Source organism: Crinia signifera, chromosome 5, assembly GCF_055691185.1.
Source record: "Crinia signifera chromosome 5, ASM5569118v1, whole genome shotgun sequence".
Taxonomy (NCBI): domain Eukaryota; kingdom Metazoa; phylum Chordata; class Amphibia; order Anura; family Myobatrachidae; genus Crinia; species Crinia signifera.
In genome coordinates, this window is record NC_139221.1 from 98,742,813 (window position 1) to 98,763,328 (window position 20,516).

The following is a 20,516-nucleotide window of genomic DNA, read 5'->3' on the forward strand; positions in this document are numbered from 1 at the left end:
TAAATACTGCAATTGTAGTATACCAGATAGTTTGGCATTGAGATCCATGTCTACTGAGAATTCCCAATAGCTATATTATTGCATTTGAAATGAATAGGAATGTACAAAAACACACAACTTTGATTTATTCAGCACTGTAACAAAAACAGCAAGTTCACACAAGGTCAACATGAGTTTTTCACTGTGTTCTTAAATGTGCCGACATATACCGGCATTCGCGGCTTTGGGGTAGGAGCATGCAAATCGTGTCATTTAATAGCAACCCCTCCTCTAAGAGCAGCATTTACCAAAATGGGTGCAGAGCTTAAAGGGGTGGGGCTTAATGATGGAAAGCACTACCCCCGGAAAACCTGCAGAGAGTTTCTTCTAGAGGTGAGATTCACTATGAACCACTGCAGATCTAACAGCAGGTCTGTCCTGCAACATGTATTGCTGCATATACTCAGAAATGCATGAGTAAGCAGAGCAGGTACAGCCAGGAGGTGTAATGTTTAACAAGGACATTGTAGGAACCAGGCAGGATGTTGTAGTGTGGTCATTCAAGGGGCCACAGGGAGAGGGGATGATGTGGTGTGGTCACGGAAGTGGCCGGGGGATGGTGTGGGGTGGACTTTGAAGGGCCCCTGGAGGAGGCTGTGTGGTGGGCGCTATGGGGTGATGGAGTGCTTAGAATTGAACATTGGAGGGCCTGGAAGGAGAGGTGCTGTGAGGAGGTTAATAATAGGATGAGACCTTAGGCCAAACTTCAACTTACTGCTGCTACCTCCACCCATACACCAATGCCGACTTTCCAGAACCTAAGGAGAATGTGTGAAAGTGCCATCTTGAAAGTTCAACACCTGTCATTTCCAATAAGTTCACCAAGAATGCCTCTCCTCAAAGTCAACCCTAATTTTGTGATAAACTCAGGAGGGCCACAGATTCTGGAGCCCCTACGCAGCTACCTAATGATAGAGCCAGCATTGCGTACATGGACACATCCTGGAATATGCAGACCCTGCTGCGGTTTCTAGGGCAGCCAATCTTCCTTATATCACCACCGTTTAAGTGCAATAGCACCAAGCTGTCTTTAAAGTAAGTGTACAGCCTGGTGGTGCATTCTGCACTAGAAGCACTATAATTACAAGCAACCCCAGTATACTTCCGGATGCCAAACTGTAATACAAACACTGTTTTAACCAATGCAATACACAATGTGCATTACCCCTGTAGCTGCTGTTACCAATAACCTTAGTACGCTAGTTAAGGACTTTCTGTGAGGCTAGCAATCACTTTCACATCTACTGTGCTACGATCATGATTCCGCCCCAAAAGGCTACAAAAATTTAGCTCTGTTTACTGTATGTACCCCATGTCTCCAATTTCACAAAAAAGGAGGGGTGGGGCTTGCAGGAACAGCATATCATATGAGGCCATGCCCCTTGTATCTAATTGCAGTGGGCTAATGTGTTTGCAATAGATGGTGTGGTGTTTTTCCCAGTTGCACATGTGAAATGAAAGGCTTCACTACACATGGAAAGTTGTTTTGCACAGTCGGATGCATGATGGATTCCTCCAGATCAGTGCAAAGAGCTGTTATTCAATTTCTTCAAGCAGAAGAGGAGCATGCTTCAGAAATGTATCGCATAATAAAGGCGGTGTACGAAGAGCAGTGTCTCCACACAATTTCTGCTGTTGAGGATCTCATTTATCACACCACACATGAAATTGCTATATTTAAAGGCTGTATGTGCCTTTTTGACTGAGCTTTAATAGCTTCCTGGATTAAAATGATTGTTTGTGTATACTGTAAATTGGTGTGCTGGCCTATGTATTTACCTGCTCCCTTAGGGATATTCAGAAGCAGGTACATGTGAGAATGAATTGTGGATGACCGGCATCCAGTGACTTTTTTTAGATGGTACATTTTCTAAATCAAATCTAATTTGCTTCTTGCGTTTAAAGCGGGGTACACATTAGACAATATGCACAAACATTTCATTATGTTATCATGCATGTCATTTAGAGTGTTGTCTAGGGTGAAAGCACCTCAAATCCTTACTTTAAACGAGGCCCAATGTCTTTAATGTCCAAGACTTATGTCTTGGACATTAAAGATATTGTATGTAAGGGGCATTACCATATCGTACATTGTCTAAAATCTCTAAATAAATAAGAAATATTTAATAACCATTTGTCTCAAGACTTCTTTTCTTTCAAGACACTTACCCCTCTATGTATGCAATTTTTCCTACGCATGTTTTTTTGACCGATTTTTTATTCCTATTGCAGTTCTTTCCAAAAGTACTTATGTTTCTTGAACTTTCGTTTGAAGCTTTAGAGCTGCAAATACAATAACATTACTTGAGAATGACAAAAATAAAACAATAAAAATAATAAAAAATTCTCGAAGGCTTCTTTATAAGATTGGATAAATTTGCTGGAAAAACAATTGGGTAAAATAGTGCAAGAAGGATTGGTGGTCTGCGCACTGTCCTCGGTTGTGCGGTGCTAGCTGCTGCACTTTCCGGATGACCTGTCCGGATATGTTGCAAAGTTTCAAAAGGGGATTAGTGCAGCGCTCTGCTCCTAGGTGTATGTGTGTGGGAATAAGTTGAGTGGTACAGTGTTGTTTAAAACTTTTACTTCAGAAATAATTCAGATACAATACAGTGTCGATACAAAGTATAACATATATAATACAAATTTCATACAAAATAACGTTTCTGTGGGGATTGTAGTAAGCAAGAAGTAGCAGAATGAGATGTCTGTGTGTCACAGAAGGCTGTGACACAGTGCTTCCTTGCTCTCTTACTACTATGATTCCTTGGGGCACTTTATGGGTTGGTGCTGGGTGAGTTAGGGTACCGGGGTGACAGAGTCCAGTAACGGTGCACGGTGGCGGCGTCCCGCTCGTCCGTGATAATTAGTGCGGTCCTATGCGCTTGATGTTGGATGCGCTCCGGCTGGTAGATGGTAGCTGTTTCCTCCACGGGGGGGTGTGTTTGGGATCGACGTGCTCGTTAGGGTGGTGGTACGGCAGCGAGCGGGTTTCAGTGGTGGCAGTGGGTCTGGTCACTCCTTGTGTCCCGTCGCGGCTGAAGTGCTGCTTAGGTTTCGGGTTGATGGCCTTCTGCCTTTGCAGTCCTGTGCCGCGGCCGGGGACGTGGAGTGTCTGGCAGCGAGCGCGGGTAGGAGACGGCTTGGGCAACCCCTTCCTTCCCGGTACCTGTCTTACGGACCCCCGCCTACTCACCCTGGCTTGCTTCTCGTCTCTCTCATACGGTTCTCCCCGCGTGTCTTCTCCGCTTGTTGTTGGTCGCGTCTCGGCCGGTGCTGATGTTTGCCGTTCTGCCGTTACCGCTGTCTCTCCTGGGTGTTCCGTACCGCTTGGATTGTTCTTGTGCTTTGGGATGTGCTCGTATGGTAGGTGTCTCCAACGCGTTTCGGCCTTCTGTCTGGCCTTCTTCTAGGGAGTTTTTTACCGTTTGTCTGTGCCCACTCTTATTTATGTGTTGGGGGCGGGTCCTTGCGTCCTGAATGGTTGCATTCAGGTGTGTTCTTTTGCTGCTGATTGGTTCTTGTCTCTGTCACTCCACTTAGGTACGCTGTGCTGCAGGTGTTCCGTTTTCATTTTTCTATGTCAGTCCTTCAGGTGTGATTTATCGGTGTAGGCGATATCCATCTGACATATATTATTCCAGTGGATGCTGGGGGGTGATTGTGCATGGTAACAGTTGTGGGGGCACACAATCATATATTATAACAGTAATACGAAATAAATTGGGAAAAGGGGTGATTGCACATGGTAACAGGTGCGGGGGCACAAAATTATATATTAATGAAGTGGTATGTCACATCTTTGGAACTGGGGTTTGCGCATGCTGGCTGGTGTGGGGGTGGGGGGTTTGTATTTTATTTCTTTCCCACTATTGATTTGATCTCATTGTCCAGATTGAGTCCACGTGGGTTGAGGGTTTTTAGTTCGTACATCCATCTTAATTCAGTTGTGTTGATGAGTTTTGTGTAGTCTCCTCCTCTCCAATTTGGTGGTATGGATTCTATTCCTATGAATTTCAGGCTGTTGGGGTTGCTTTTATGATGTGTTTTGTAGTGCTGTGACAGGTTATGGTCTTCGAATCCTTTCCTGATGTTGCGTAGGTGTTCGTTAACTCGTGTCTTTATGGGTCTGGTGGTGCGTCCCACGTACTGTTTGGGGCAGGGACATTCCAGAAGGTATATTGCGCCTTTGCTCTCGCAGGTGATTCGGCTTCTTATCTTATATGTTTTGCCCGTTGTTGTTGCTGTGAATTCTGTGGAGGGATTTGTGCTTTTTATATTTTGGTTTTTGCATCCTGCGCATTTCCCGCAATGGTAAAAACCATTTTTTGGGATTGTTCCTGTGAGTGTACTTTGTGTCGTCTGCTTCGGTGGTATATAGCTATGCACTAGTTTGTCCTTTATATTGGGTGCCTTTCTGAAGATGACTCTTGGTTTGTCTTGGATATGTTCTTTTAGCTGTTCGTCTTCTAGAAGGAGTGGCCAGTGTCTTCTTAGAATCTTCTGTACTTCTGTAGCATGTTTGGAGAAGTTGGTAATGAAAAAAGCTTCTGTTGGTTGTTTACTGGTGTTCTTGTCGTTTTGTTTGTATTCTAGGAGTTTTGGTCTCTCCGTGTTCTCTATTTCTTCATACGCCGTCTTCAAATGCTCTGTTTTGTATTGTTTCTCTTTGAATTGGGTGGTCAGTACATCACTTTGTTCCTTGAAGTCAGATAATTTTGAACAATTGCGGCGTATCCTGAGGTATTGGCTTTTTGGGATTGCTTTTAGCCATGTGGGATGGTGTCCGCTCGTGGAGAGGATGAAGCTATTGACGTCTACCTGTTTTCTGTATGTTTTAGTGTGAAGTTTTGAGTCCTCGATGAAGATTTCTAGGTCGAGGAAATTAACATTGGTTTTACTGTACTCTGTGGTGAACTTCAAGTTGTTGTTGTTTCTGTTCATATGTTCTAGGAAGGGGTGTAGTGATGCTTCTGATCCCTTCCAGATGAATAGAACATCGTCTATGTATCTGGTCCATAGGATCAGGTTGTCCTCCCATTCGTGTTTGCTCCATATGTTTGTGTCTTCCCACCAGGCCATGAACAAGTTTGCGTAACTTGGTGCGAATTTCGTACCCATTGCGGTCCCCGTGGTCTGCCTGTAGAATTGACTTTCGAACCATACATAGTTGTGCTGAAGTATGAATCTGATGCTATCTATGATGAAGTTGCAATATTCGGGTGTTAGGGAGGGGTCATTCTCCAGGTGGTACCGTATGCTGTCTGTTCCTTGCTGGTGATCGATTACTGAGTATAGTGATGTGACGTCTGAGGTCACGAGCCACAGGTCCTGGTCCCATCTGATTCCTTCTAGTTTATTGAGGACTTGGGTTGTGTCTTTCAGGTATGATTTCTGTTCTTGAACATACGGTTGCAGGATTGTGTCCAGGTATTCTGACAGGTTGGATGTAAGTGATGAGATTCCCGAGATTATTGGTCTGCCTGGTGGGTGTGTTTGGTTTTTATGTATTTTTGGTAGATAATAGAAGACTGGAATGACTGGGAATTGGGTAAAATACATTAAAAATATTGGGTGAAATTTAATAGGATGAGAGATTCAGAAAGTGAGAGATTTGGTAAGAAATCTCCAGTTTTTTTGGTACTTGTTTCCTAGCACGGTGCCCAATCTTTTGATCGTAGTACATCTTATACAATCGCATTGCATGCAATATAGCGGCATGCGATGCGATTTTTAATTGTACAAGCACCCTTATGGGTGCTTTGAATGTTAAATGCACCCCCATTGGCAACGCCACCCCCACTATCAACGCCAACCCGAAGCGTGGCGAGCGGCGGCGGTACGCGTCCTCCGACTTTTTCATACCCCCACTATACACGTCAGCATGGAGTCTAGTTTAGATAGTGTGGCGAGCGCAGCGAGCCACCGAGCCCAAAGCGTGGTGAGCACAGCGAGCCCAAAGCGTGGTGAGCACAGCGAGCCCTGCGAGGGGACACGGATTACTTTACATGTATTCCGCGCCCCCTCGCGGGGCTCGCCACGCTTCGGGCTCGTATTCCGCGTCCGCTCGCCACACTTCGGGCTCGGTGGCTCGCTGTGGTCGCCACACTATCTAAATTCAACTCCACGCCGAACTTGGATAGTGGGGGTATGAAAAGGTCGGAGGACGCGTACCGCCGCCCCTCCCGGGCTTGCTACACTCGCCACGCTTTGGGTTGGCGTTGATAGTGGGGGTGGCGTTGACAATGGGGGTGCATTTAACATTGAAAGCACCCATCAGGGTGCTTGTACAATTAAAAATTGCATCACATCGCATGCCATTTGCTGGCATGCAATGCTATGCGATATTTCATTGTACGAGCACTCCTGTTAATTTAACATGAATATCGCATACCACTAAGTATGGTATGTGATGGGCGCCGTGCTAGGAAACAAGTACCGTTTTTTTAAAGCGGCAATCATTTACACTGCAAACTCAAACTGGTTTTGTAGTGTAAATGATTGCCGCTTTAAAAAACATGGAGATTTCTTACCAAATCTCTCACTTTCTGAATCTCTCATCCTATTAAATTTCACCTAGTGTGTTCTTATGATATTCAAGCCATGGTTTTTACACATGGTTTAGTGCAGGTTCCCAAATGTTTTAAGAATATCCATTATGCGTACTTACGAGGTTCAAAAGAAATTTGTGGCTCCAGACAAGAAGAGGATTGACCTTTTGTTTGTCAAAAACAGATCAGATAATCTTAGGTCGGCCAACCAGCACCTAAAGATTTCATATTTATGTCCTTTAGGCATGCTCGAAGAACATCACTGCATAGCTATCTGCAGCGCTTTTTTTCATAATGATTGTTGCTAAGTAGCAAAATACAATAGTTTTTACTCGTAATACGTGTCCTGTTCACCGCTAGTGTGATATAGTTAGGTTCGCTCAACATAATGTTGCCCTCTGCTTACAGCTTTCAGCTTGTTGCAAAAATATACATGCAACAAGTGGCTGCAGCTTGAGTCCCTCCAACCTCCACCGTTTCATGTTATAACATGCACAGCCAATCATTGTTCACTTTTCTAGCTTCTTGTAAACTTATTAGAACACATTTTTTTTTAGCTGAGGGGGCGGGGAGAAAGGTACTTTTCCCTGTGGTGGCCTGCTTTATAATCTCCTCCAGCTCGGAACCAAACAGCAGCTTACCCTTAAAAGCCAACACCTCTAAGGCCTTTTTGGACTCATTATCCGCTTCCCAGGCTTTGAGCCACAGGACTCTTCTGGCATTAACCGAGATGGCGGACACTTTTGAAGCCATCTTGAGAGCTTCTTCCTCAGCCTCTAGGACATATTCAACTGCTGCCTTAAATTTTTCAGCGAGCAGCAAGACACCCGGATCTGCGTGTTCCATAGAACACAAACTACTAGCCCATACAATCATGGCTTTTGAAACCCAAGCAGACACTATAAGGGGCCTGAGAGTAAAAACACACCTCCTCAAATATAGCCTTAAGGTTTCCTTCCAGCTTCTTATCCATGGGGTCCTTAAAAGCCACACCCCCTTGGACAAGGAGCACTGTAGCTTTGTTAAGTCTGGCTATGGAAGCATCCACAACAGGCACTTTCTCCCAGAGATCTGTATGCAACTCAGGCATAGGATAAAGACTTAAAAAGGGGAATTTTTTGGGGGGTGACTAATCGCACAGAAAATATCTGAGGTCAATTTTATGGTGGACCCCTCCTAAATAGATCTGATTCAGCTTGACATATACCTGATAAGGGGTGTGCTACCACAGGACACTGGCACACAAGAAAGAAAAGAATGTCTCTGTGTGGTGCACCTAGAGAGTTTCTAAAATGTAACTTTTATTCAATCATTTTTTAAAAACTGCTAAATATAAAACACATATACACATGAAACAAAACAATGACATACAAAAAAGAAAATATAGAATCCTCACACTGTGGGGCCCCAGGGTATGTCTCCCTTCAGTATGGTAGTTAGCTGATAAGTATGTGTTTTTAGAACTGCTATTTTAACCCTAAAGGTATATGGCAGTGTAGACACAGTATGTTGGCATCTCTGATCCGGAAATAATTTAATTAGCAGATATGGGTATGGATAACATATATAATTGGCGGCGGGAGGGAGATGAATGCGGTTTTATTTCTGTGTGATGCCGTGAGCCTGGATTGCTCAGTATTCGGTAGAGAAAACAGCAATACACACAAGCCGCCGCAGCTTATATGCTATGAGTGACAGCGGTAAAAGGTACACCGCTGCACTCTCACTACTCCGTCTGCCTGGAGGTGCTGTAAGCTGGACGCCGTATGCCACAGTGAGACACAGCGTCTTCAGGCTGAGACGGGTATGTTACCAGGACCGAGACCGCTCATTAGGTTTAAGCTAAACAGTTTTAAAATTTCAACATTTCATGAGGGAGGGGGGGGGCTGGGAGCACACGGTGTGTGTGGTCTGCGTACGCTTCGCAGAGAGAGCATCAGAGGACCAAAATGATTTAGGACTGGATTTAAATGTCTGTTTGTTTCCATGCTACATGTTGTTCTACCAAGTGAAAGTGAGAACGGGCCATTTATTTTATTCACAGCTATAATCTATATTTTTGTTCCCTACAGCCAGAATGGTTCACAAAGCAGATTACATACTGAAAGTACAAAATTTGAAAGTTTAAAAGTACAATTTTTAACCATTTAGTTGATTAGATAAGGGGCAGGATTGTTTTTCTTGCCTTTCTTTGGATAATATAGGGAAATTCGCCAGTAGTGGAAGCAGAGGTTACACTAAAGCACAAGTGATAAGAAAAAAGGTGATGGTAAGAATTAAGAGGGAAGTCCTGGAATAGAGCAGTCTGTTCCTCCTGGAGAGGGTCATGTTGGGAGGAATAATATTGCCTTTGTTATAAAGTTAACTCTAGAACAGTGGTTCTCCAACTCGGTCCTCAGGACCCCACACAGATCACGTTTTCTAGGTCACCCAACAGGTGCACTCATTACTTACTGACACATTTTAGAAGATCCACAGGTAGAGCTAATGCATACTTGCCTATCTGACCCTCTCCATGAGGGAGAAAATGCTCCATTCCTGGACTTACCAGGTAATGTATGATTGCCATCACATGTGGTGAAACACCTTTCTTATCAATTAACTAGCTCACCACAGGTGCTGGTAATCATACATTACCAGTCCAGGAACAGAGAATTTTCTCCCTCATGGAGAGGGTCAGGTAGGCAAGTATAAGCGAATGATTTCACTTGAATCTGTGAGGAGACCTGCAAAACACACACTGGGGTGTACTCAATGCTTTCTGTGAGCTGTGACAGTGAGCAGTGCTGCCTGCTCGCTCTCACAGCTCGCAGGGTCAGTATTCAACTGACCCTCTGCACACACTGTTTCCCCCTCGCTAGGTTTTTGGGGCAAGGTGTAAATGGCGTATGCGGCCACTAAAATCGCGAGGCTCGCAGCTAAATGCAGCCAGCTCCCTGCATTAGCTGCGAGCCTCACTGTTTTTATTTCCCCAGCGCCTTAAATAGGGTGAGCAGCCGGCGTGGGGGTTAAACGACGAGGATCACTTGTTTTCACCGTTTAACCCACTCGCTGCCGGCCTCAGTGAATACACCCACGTCCTGAGAACCAACTTTGAGAGCCTGTGTTCTATAAGATCTGAAGAAGTGCAAGCCAATATGGTACTGAGTTGGGTCATCACGGCCCTTGAAATATAATACAATCATTCATGGCTCTTCACGTTTGGGTAGCTCCCTAACATTGTGTATGCAAATATGTTGTAACCGTCAAAGGGAACGATTTCAGTTTTAAGTTAAAACCATTTTTTACTGGAATAAACTGAAATGTATCTGTTATAATAAGGCAACATGCTTTTTTTTTTTTAACAGGTGGCACAACAGAAATAAGAGGAGGTCTCAGCTGAAGGCTTCATGGGCCACTTGCTACAGATTACCCTACAGTACAATACCGCATAATGATTTCAGATATGTGCTTTGCCCAAAGGTCAACATCAGCGGGCAGAGAAAAAAGGAAGAAGCTATTTTTTAAAAATTGACAATACACAACCGTAAAATACCACTCACACTATTACTATGGGAACAGAAATAGTTAATGTTATATATTCTAAAGGTGAGGTTAGCACATATCACAGCAAAGACTAGTTGAGACTACACATTGCCATTCATCTTGCTATCAGTGACAGGGATAAGACATGTGAAAATGAAACTGAGAAAGATCATCATGGTAGCTACAGTGAACAGACTGATATTAAAGAACTGGTTTCCATTTTTATGTACGTACTGTTATTGTTCGCTTCACACACCGCATAAAACAAATGGCACATAATATATCATTCCACAAAACCCTTGCAACAAACCGTTAATAAAACTGCTTTTGTACAGTTCAACATTCTGCTGCGGATGTAAATGTATTTGTAAACAAATCCAACAAAAGTCTTAAAGCATAGCAAAAGCAACCTCATGCATCTTACTACTAGGAGAGCTCGTTAGTGAGATCAGCTGAATAAAGTGCTAAAGTGCAATAATGTTGATTCATGGCTCCCTAGGTGAATGCTCTTCCCCCCTCCCTGCAAACCATGGAGTAACATTATAGACATCAGCTCTTTATTGGACTGCTCCGTCTAATTACCCTTCTTTCTGGCAAGATGCATGATGCCATTTTCATTGCACTGGAGGACTTAATTAGATTTGATTTGCAAATAAAAACCCACAAAAGCAAAGTCCTGTCAGGTTTTTTTCTCACTGATTCCTAGTTTTCAGATTTTGTTTCTCCTATAAATTGGATACACATTAGTACATTCCCTAACAGTCTAATAATTAAAAAGTCAAAGATTAACCACTTACTGGAAGGGAAATTCTACAGTTAGGAAATCCCCTCTCACAGGACACGTTAGCACATTAAAATTCATCATCTAGTTACGGAAAATTTTAGAATATGTTATGTAACATGCAGCGGCAGCTTCTAGTCATATTTAGCAGAAGTGGCATAGTCCTGAAGGTCCTGGTTCTTGGCAACCTTCATTAACTGTAACATACTCAATATCAGTGTATTGTAGTGCATACTCAATAAGTGTAGTAGAGTGCTGGTCTAAACCCAGGAGTGTACCCTGCACTGCCTATCAGGGTCTACTGGTATTGAACCCAGCTACTAATACTATCTACTACTACCCTGGGGCCTCCCACTCTCTCATCGCAGACCTACTATAGGGTGTATTATGTGCATAAAGGGCACTACTACTGTGAGTATTATGCGCATAATCCACACTACTATTGTCTGCATTCTGTGAAAAAAATGGCACTACTAATGTGCGCAGTAAGTGTTAGTGACACTACGGCAGTGTGGTGTAAAGTGAGAAAAGAGCTCTTGTATATGACTGGTAGTATTATTACTAGAATCAGCAGGCATATCCCATGATTATATGTTCATGTACATAATGTGACAGATTGGGAAAGTGTGATCATGGAAAACCAACATTTACTAAATATACAGTGTATGAAATGGATGTGCATGTATTTCCAAACAGCTGGCAACCTCCATCAGATTGATACAACTGCCTCAGTGTCCATAATAAATAATATAATCCAACTCGCTGCACTCAACGGTCTCTTAAATCAGCAGACAGACAGCCTTTAAAATACATTTAAAAAGGCTGTCTGCTGATTTAAGAGACCATTGAATGCCACAAGTAGGAATATATACATTTATATTATATACTGTATGTCTTTTGGAATCCCATGAAGATATGAAAGGCTATCACTTTGCAAGTCTAACTGCAAGCAGGATTGCTCTGCAATGTGATTAGGGATTAATAATTTCATAGAACTCACTGAGGATATAATAAGCAACAAACATAGATTGCTGCATACAGTATTTGTAATATAAAAATCAGTTATACTTGTATCACTTTTCATCAATATTTGTACAATTACTGTATTAGAAAGTTTAGAAATTGTAAATTTATTTATATGGCAAGAGGAAAATTTATTTTTGCAGTTAATCTCTTAAAAGCAATTGTCATGCAGACAATTAAGAGATATAGGTTTTCCAGACAGAAAAGCAAATGGGAAACCATTTCCCTGTCACATTAAAATGCTATACACAAAGGGGTTGAAGCTATTGGCTTATTGATACAGATGCGTACCATTTCATTCACATCTATTGTTCTGATATAGGGCAGTATTCAATGACGGAGTTCTCCGTGCATGGAGAGCATTTTATTTTGCTCTCCATGCACTCTCCGTGTTCCGGAGGGCTCGCTGCCACTCCTGCTCCCACTATTCAACGTTTTTAAGACTCGCCGCCACTCGCGGCGAGTCTTAACCCCTGCAGCGGACGAGCGTCCGCGGCAGGGAGCTGACAGGGAGCCGTGGGACGTGGCATCCAGGGAGATTAAAGTCTCCCTGGATGCCACAGAACATATGTGAGGGTAGGGGGCCCCCCTGGGACCCAGGCAGCACAGGCTGCCCCCCCCTATAGCCAGCGGGGGACCCAGTATTCACTGCACCCGAACGTGCATACGAGTGCAGTGAATATATGAATATCTAATGAGCGGCTCGAGCGCTCCGGCCCCCTGCTGGCTGCACTGTGTAAAAAAAAAGAAAAAAAATTAAAAAAAATATTTTTTTTAAATTAAATATATATTCATGTGCTATAAGCACATGAATAAAAATCACATGCCCCTTCACAGAAAAAAAATTCCTGATTTTTTGACACCAAAATTAAATACAAAACCCTTTTAGATTAAAAGTTCACATTCCAGCTCTCCATCAAAAGATGGAGAATTTCTACACGGAGAGAGACGGCGAAAATCACTTAGAAAGACGGAGAACATTTCACATTGAATAGGGTTGCTCGCTTTTGGAGAGCAAAATGCCCCGTCCAAGGCGAAAAAAGCACAAATTCTCCACAAAACACGGAGAACTTTTCTCATTGAATACTGCCCGAAGAGACATAACTGAGAAGGAACAGGGGATTCAACATCTCCAATGCCTGGGTCGGAGGATCGCATGAATCCAACATGTTCTCAATCCACAATTCACCAATACTGATATATATTGATCGACAAGTCAGGTATTTTTAAACATGCAGTATTTTTCAGATTCCCTAATGGATTATCAGTTATTAATGTCATTTTTCATCATCAAATTGGATGGGCATCTTTAGAGGGATAATGGCCCAGAGATATGGACCCAGTGCGTATGGGAACAGAACCGCGGCAGGGTCGCACATGCTGCATAGGACTGTTTACAGGAGAATAGTTACTTACTGTATAAGACAATTACCAAGTGGATGAGCAAGATTCTGTCACAGGAGCCTCTGTCACTTTTGCAGTAAGAAAGATTGAAGGTCATTTATTTATTTACTTATTTATTTATTAACAGTTTCTTATATAGCGCACACAGATTCCGCAGCGCTTTACAGAGCATAGTTATAATCAAAAACACATAACAAATTACAGTACAAGACAGTTTAGGACAAGTACATGGTTAATATGGATAGTTGCACCAGGGGACAGGACACTGAAGCACTTATCAGGGTGGCAGAGGTTTATATATTCTAACAAAGGCACACAAGGAGAGAGGGCCCTGCTCGTGAGAGCTTACATTCTAAAGGGGAGGGTTAGACAGACTGGGGTGATACAGAAGGCGAAGAAGTGAGCTTAAACAGGTTAGGTTGAGAGATTGACAGGTTTTATTCAGGAGGATATATATATATATATATATATATATATATATATATATATATATATATATATGCACTTTCCCAATAATTAACAGACATTTTATACCTGAAGAGATTACAGACCAGGAGAATATGTCTCATTAGGTTCAACCGCCTTAATAGAATAGGTGCAAATGCTTTGTGCTTAAAACCAGCCCCCACTGGTCTCACAGATACAAAAGCAATTAAAAAGGTAAGAAACTTATCAACAATTGAAATGGAAATATAATTTACTTTTGATGTCAATGTGATAAACTGCATAAAAAGGTGCATTATTCTTTTCTAGAGCCTATATAGTAACGGGTGTGTGTCATTGGGTTGACAGTCAAAAGGTTGAACCTATATGGTTGGCATGCAGTAGGCCGACAGGATCAATAGGTCAACATTTAAAAGGTAGACATACATTTTAAGGTACAAATTAAGGTCGACATACATTGGGTCGACTACTGAAGGTCGACAGATGAAAAAAGGTCGACATGCCCAAGATTTACCGGGTCAAATGTCGACATGAACATTAGGTCGACACTGGGAAGGTCGACATGGGTTTTTCGTGGTTTTTTTTGTCCCAGATGTCAACACAGTCTACCAGGACACAGGAAAAGTGCAGCGGCCCATGCTTTGGGCTTGGTGCCTCACTAAGCTCGGCACACTATTCTTTCCTCTCCCCATGCCCTAGTGGATGGTAGGGCGTGAAATACCGCCTGTTGGCAGATGTCGGCTCAAAAAACCCCTGGAAAACGAATACAGACTATTTGACGGTCGACCTTCTCAACGTCGACCTAATGCTTGTGTCGACCCCTTCAGTGGTTGACCTTAAGAGTGTCGACCGTATACCCAATTTTTGTGTGTCATTTTATATGTTTAACCTATTCTACTCCAAATTAGTGAAAATTTATACCCTCGCATGCTAGCTTCACTCTCCACGCAAAGGGCCTTATTCTAGTTCACTCTTGACAAAATCCTTCTTAGATGGACAAAACCATGTGCACTGCAGGTGGGGCAGATGTAACTTGTGCAGAGAGAATTAGATTTGGGTGGGGTTTTATTTCAAAGTGAGATCTATATTGCAGTGTAAAAATAAAGCAGCCAGTATTTACCCTGCACAGATACAAAATAACTCACCCAAATGTAATTCTCTCTGCACATTTTACATCTGCCCCCCTGCAGTGCACATGGTTTTGTCCATCTAAGAAGGATTTAGTCAGAAAGCGTGAACTAGAATAAGGCCCAAAGTTACTATTCCCAAGTACAGTATAGTCCATTTAAATGGTAAATTATGAAAAAGTAGAAAAAAAAAAAAAAACAGTAAAAAAAACGGTACTTGTTTTCTATCTGGGCGCCCGCTAAGTTAATTGCGCACCATGCTATTCTCCGTAGAGAAATCTGATCGCATCGCATCGTACACATACACGATATTGAACGATGCGATGCGATGCGATCCGATTCGATTTCCCATAGGAAACAATGTTAAATGGATCAATTTACCCAAATCAGCATAGGGAAGAATGGTAAATGGGCCAGAAACCCCCCAAAAAAACCACAGAGCAGTGGAATGTCCCCCCAAAAGTAGTTGACGCCACCCCGCCATCAACGTGAACCTGAAGCGTGGCGAGCGCAGCGAGCCCGCGAGGGGCGGCGGTACGCGTCCTCCGACCTTTTCATGCCCTACTATCCACTAGGGCGTGGAGTGAGAATAGAATAGTGTGGCGAGCGCAGCGAGCCACCGAGCCCGAAGCGTGGCGAGCGCAGCGAGCCCCGCGAGGGGACGCGGATACCTTCACAGGTAAACGCGTCCCTTCGCGGGCTTCCCAGGTGTCCGCGTCGCCATGGACACCTGGGAAGCCCGCGAGGGGACGCGTATAACTGTGAAGGTATCCGCGTCCCCTCGCGGGGCTCGCTGCGCTCGCCACACTATTCTATTCTCACTCCACGCCCTAGTGGATAGTAGGGCATGAAAAGGTCGGAGGACGCGTACCGCTGCGCTAGCCACGCTTCGGGTTCACGTTGATGGCGGGGTGGCGTCAACTACTTTTGGGGGGACATTTCAATGTTCAGGGGTGTTTTTGGCCCATTTACTATTGTTCCTATAATTTGGCTAAATTGAGCCATTTCACATTGTTTCCTATGGGAAATCGAATCGCATCGCATCGTTCAATATCGTGTATGTGTACGATGCGATGCGATCCGATTTCATTACAGTGCCGTACGTAGAAAACCTGGGGGCCCAGATAGGAAACAAGTACCAAAAAAACTTGTGCCAACCATATCTGTTGACTATTTAAATCTATTTGCCCATCATCCAGAACCCATAGTAAACGGTCTAAAATTTCTACAAAAAAATATAGGAGGTGGTATCCATTACTTATCTACACAAAGTTGCCTCCTCAGTGTACACAGAATACTTAAAGAGTGCTGATACAGTATAAGCCAGAGGTTCCCAAACTCGGCACTCTAGAGAAAGATTTATTTTTTCACGGCACCCCTAGATCAAAAAGCTTCTTACTGCCCATTTTTTAAAATGTATTAAATTAAGAAATATTTGTTTTTAATGTCATTCTTAAATTCAATTATTTCATGGAGGGACATAAATTGTTTCTATTTGTCCATATAAATTATGATTGAAGCTACAAGCACTGGTTTTGCCTATTACTTTGAACATAAATAATTTCAGTGGGTCCTGGACCACCAACCCAGGGCACCCCTGCAAGTGTCCCAAACACCACAGGGTGCCACGGCACACACTTCAGGAACCACTGGTACAGATTTAGTATCCCTTATCCAAAATGCTCAGGACCACGTGCATTTCGTATAAGGAATTTTTCCGGTTATTGGAATATTTTATTTTAATATACTTACCTGGTCCCCCCGATGGTCCCCCAGCGCCCACGGCCGCCTTCAGGATCATCTTCAGCTGTCTCAAGGATGCATTGCCCGAGTTGCACACTCAAACAATGCACCCCTGGGACCGGAGATGCCACTGAAGAGGATCCTGAAGCCCGCTGTGGATGCCGGGGGACGTGGTAAGTATGAAAAAAGGGGCAGGGGGGGGGGGGGGGGATAAAAACCAAACCGGAAAATATTCTGAAAACCCACAGCTTTTGGAATATTTCAGTTTTTGTATATACGGATACGGGATACGGTAATCTGTATGAGCATTAAATATAACAAATATAATTACAATAATGAAAAAATTATATGAAACCTCAGTGTAATGAACTCAGTATTTTATGACAATACTTGGCTCTGCTGTAGAACTGAAAAATTCTAAAGCAATCATTTTAACTGAACCAGACAGTGAACATTTGTCAAATATTTGCTTATCATGTGACAATTAAATAAGCTGTTAGTGAGATTCTAAATTCATCCTGGTTACAAGTACAGCAGGAAAAGTTTAACATTATACTGACAGACGAGAAGACTTTGTACATATATAGAATTGCAATTCTTAGTACAAAATAAATGTTGTTAAAACAGTGTGACTATGCAAATTGAATCCGAAATCTATTTGAATCAGAACAAATAATTGGTAACATCGTATAGAGTGTACGCACTAGAGGGATTATTCTGAGTCCTTGTAACGCTGCCCCGGCAAATGCACCCGCTCCTATACCCCGCCGTTTCCCTTCACAACCATGCGAGGGGATGTGTCAGGTATCCCCTCACATGTGCCCGCAGCAGGGGAAATCTTTTGAGCAGGGGAAATCATTTGATCATTCGATGGTGTTCATCTATTGACTGCCTAACCAGACAGTGCAGATCTATCATCCAGATACCTAAACATTATGAAAGTATTCAATATGCTCTAATGCACAATTTTCTGAGGTTTATTAATTTACTTAATGTACAGTAATCAGGGCAGACATTTAGAACTCCATTCTTTTTTTTTTTACTAGATTATATCCTATAATTTAGGGCCTTATTTTGGTTCACTCTTAGAGGCAAATTTCTTCTTAGATGGGTAAAACCATGTGCACTGCAGGGGAGCAAATGTAACATGTGCAGAGAGAATTAGATTTGGGTGAGTATTTTGTTTCTGTGCAGGGAAAATACTGGCTGCTTTATTTCTACACTGCAATATAGATCTCACTTTGAAAAAAAACCCCACCCAAATATAATTCTATCTGCACATGTTATATCTGCCCCACCTGCAGTGCACATGGTTTTACCCATCTAAGAAGGATTTTGCCTCTAAGAGTGAACCAAAATAAGGCCCTTAATCGTTTTGAAAGCATCTCAAAATATTGTACGTTAGAATCATTAGTAACAAATTGATTTTCACAAGAGTTTGTGTTGGGCAGCCACCTTGGAACCAGAATCATCCCTTATTTGGTACAGTTTTTCAATTTTATTTAAAATATCCATGCCAATAAGCACATAAAATAGTCACACATGATGATGACGACGACTCTAAAGCTGGTCATATATTAGAAAGATTTCAGGCCTGTACGATGTTGTGTGCACATTGTCAGGTGTTTTGGTAGGATTAAGATCCAATGCTCGGGCCCGCAGGTTGTGAGATGGATTGTATGATCTTATGTACTACATACATGCTCTGAAGGTGCTAAGGACAAGTATGCTGGGAGTTGTAGATCTTACAATAGCTCTTATGTGAAATTACACACATAAGATCTATCTTGTGTCTGGGAAGCTGCCAGGGAGATCAAGGGAAATCATGACACGACCCGGTCGGATGCTGGTTGTCCTGATGTAAGGCCAGCTTAAAGTGAATCTAGAATCATTTCACAAATACTTGGCCTGATGTCAAAACATGACGGCATGTTTGATTTGTTGAAAATCATCAATTTGTTGTAAAAAAAACCCCACAACAAACAGCTAAAATAAAAAATAGTACAGTACATGCTAATTTAATTAAACTAATGAATTACTGAAAAATCTTAAAATAATCTACTAGGTCAGCAACTTGTTCTAGACAAAGCCATAGCTTTACATAGAATATAACAAATGTGTTTGTTTCACAATGTTGATTTCCAAACACATTCCTAAATTCCCCTTGCATAGTTATTTTTCCTTTCATATACTGTATTGTGAATATTATGTAAACCCATGAATCAGAAATTAAAAGTTCAATGTTCCTGAACAGCTAATACAACTATTACTAATGTCAGTGATTAAAGTGTTACCTGCAAGTAAAACAGTTGCAGAATTGGCCCATTGACCAGTGAGGGGGGGGACAGGACCATTACGGAAATTAGATGCTGACTCTTCAAGTCTTGGCAAGTGTGTACCAAACCCTGAAGCTATCATAGACACAGGCACTTATACAAACAATTACATTAATTGAATTTCAAAGGACAAAAGGTTACCTTAATGATGCAGCAACTTAAATGAGATTCTACACACTGCAAGGACAAACCCTGGATTTATTTTGAATACTGAGCGTTTTAGAACATGCCATTTTGACCAGAACAAATGCAAAAAAAAAAAAAAAAAAGGACATCCTGACTGGACTAATCCATAACTAGAAAACAAAGTGGTAAAACCAAAAATTTGCAGGAATCGACAAGTTCCCCGCTAGTCTGTCTGACATTTTAAAGAGCAATCATTCAGACACATTCGACAGGATCCCGCCAAGGACTTCTAGTCACAGGCTATTATATTTCTGAAATGTTTGTGCTGAGGGGAGATGTTCAAAATACAAGAGCGCCTCAAAAAAATGTTTAAAATATACCTCCATGTACTATGAGGGGTAATCGTTATAACCAGAGGAATGCCAGCTCTGCCACACAACAACCATGTCCCAGACATGTAAGCTGATCCTAGAGCCAGGAGGCAAGTAGGCGTTTGGTGCCCCCAATCAGCCTGGTTAACTTATCCTTGTATTCTATTGACTCTAGATCTTTTACTAGCTTAGTGGCCCTTCTCCTTACCTGTTCCAATTAATTTATGTCCTTTTTAAGGTGCGGTGCCCAGAACTGAACACAATATTCCAAGTGTAATCTTACCAATGCCTTGTAAAGAGGCACTATCACATTGGCATACCTTGAATCCATACCCCTTTTAATACATGCCAGTGTCCGGTTTGCTTTTGCTGCTGCCCTTAAGCAGTGTGCACTAATACCCAATTTTTAATCTATGATGACCCCCAAGTCCTTCTCTACAGCAGAATTCCCTATAATAACTCCATTTAGCTTATAAGTAGTTTGTTCATTTTTGTTCCCATAATGAATTTCCTTACACTTATCAACGTTAAACTGCATTTTCTACATTTATGCCCACCTTTCCTGTTTATTCAAGTCACTTTGTAGTGTTTCCACATCCTCTTCTGAGTAAATTTCCTTACTCAACTTCATGTCATCTGCAAATATTGCAGTTTTACTCACCATGTCACTTCCAATATCATTAATGAATATATTAAAACAGGGGCATCCCAATATTGAACCTTGCGGGACTCCACTCTGGACCTTACCACAGCTGGAATGTATGCAATTTACCACCACTCTCTGTCCCCGATTGTGCAAAAAGTTTTGAATCCAATTACAAATTTTATCTCCTAACCCTAAATTACAGAGTTCCATTAAAAACCTTTTATGAGGCACCATGTTAAAAGCTTTAGCAATTTGGTTGGTGAGTGCTCCTTGCTCTTGGATAGAAATGTCTATTAGCTACTGGATAGAGAGATTATTATATATATTATCTATATATAGATATTTTCACTACCGCCAAAATGGCGGTGCGTTCCACCACAATGTTTGTGGAAAGTAATAT

At 42.2% G+C, this 20,516-nt stretch overlaps 1 protein-coding gene across 4 annotated transcripts in view; it reads right to left on the reverse strand.

The window, feature by feature from the left end:
• FBXO15 (F-box protein 15) overlaps positions 1-20,516 on the reverse strand; it is a 111,874-nt gene that overhangs the window by 80,361 nt on the left and 10,997 nt on the right. For all 4 annotated transcript variants that reach the window (XM_083187731.1, XM_083187728.1, XM_083187729.1 and 1 more), the window contains exon 3: positions 2,209-2,322. In XM_083187731.1, coding sequence (XP_083043857.1) covers positions 2,209-2,322 — 114 coding nt within the window. The remainder of the gene's footprint in view (positions 1-2,208; positions 2,323-20,516) is intronic.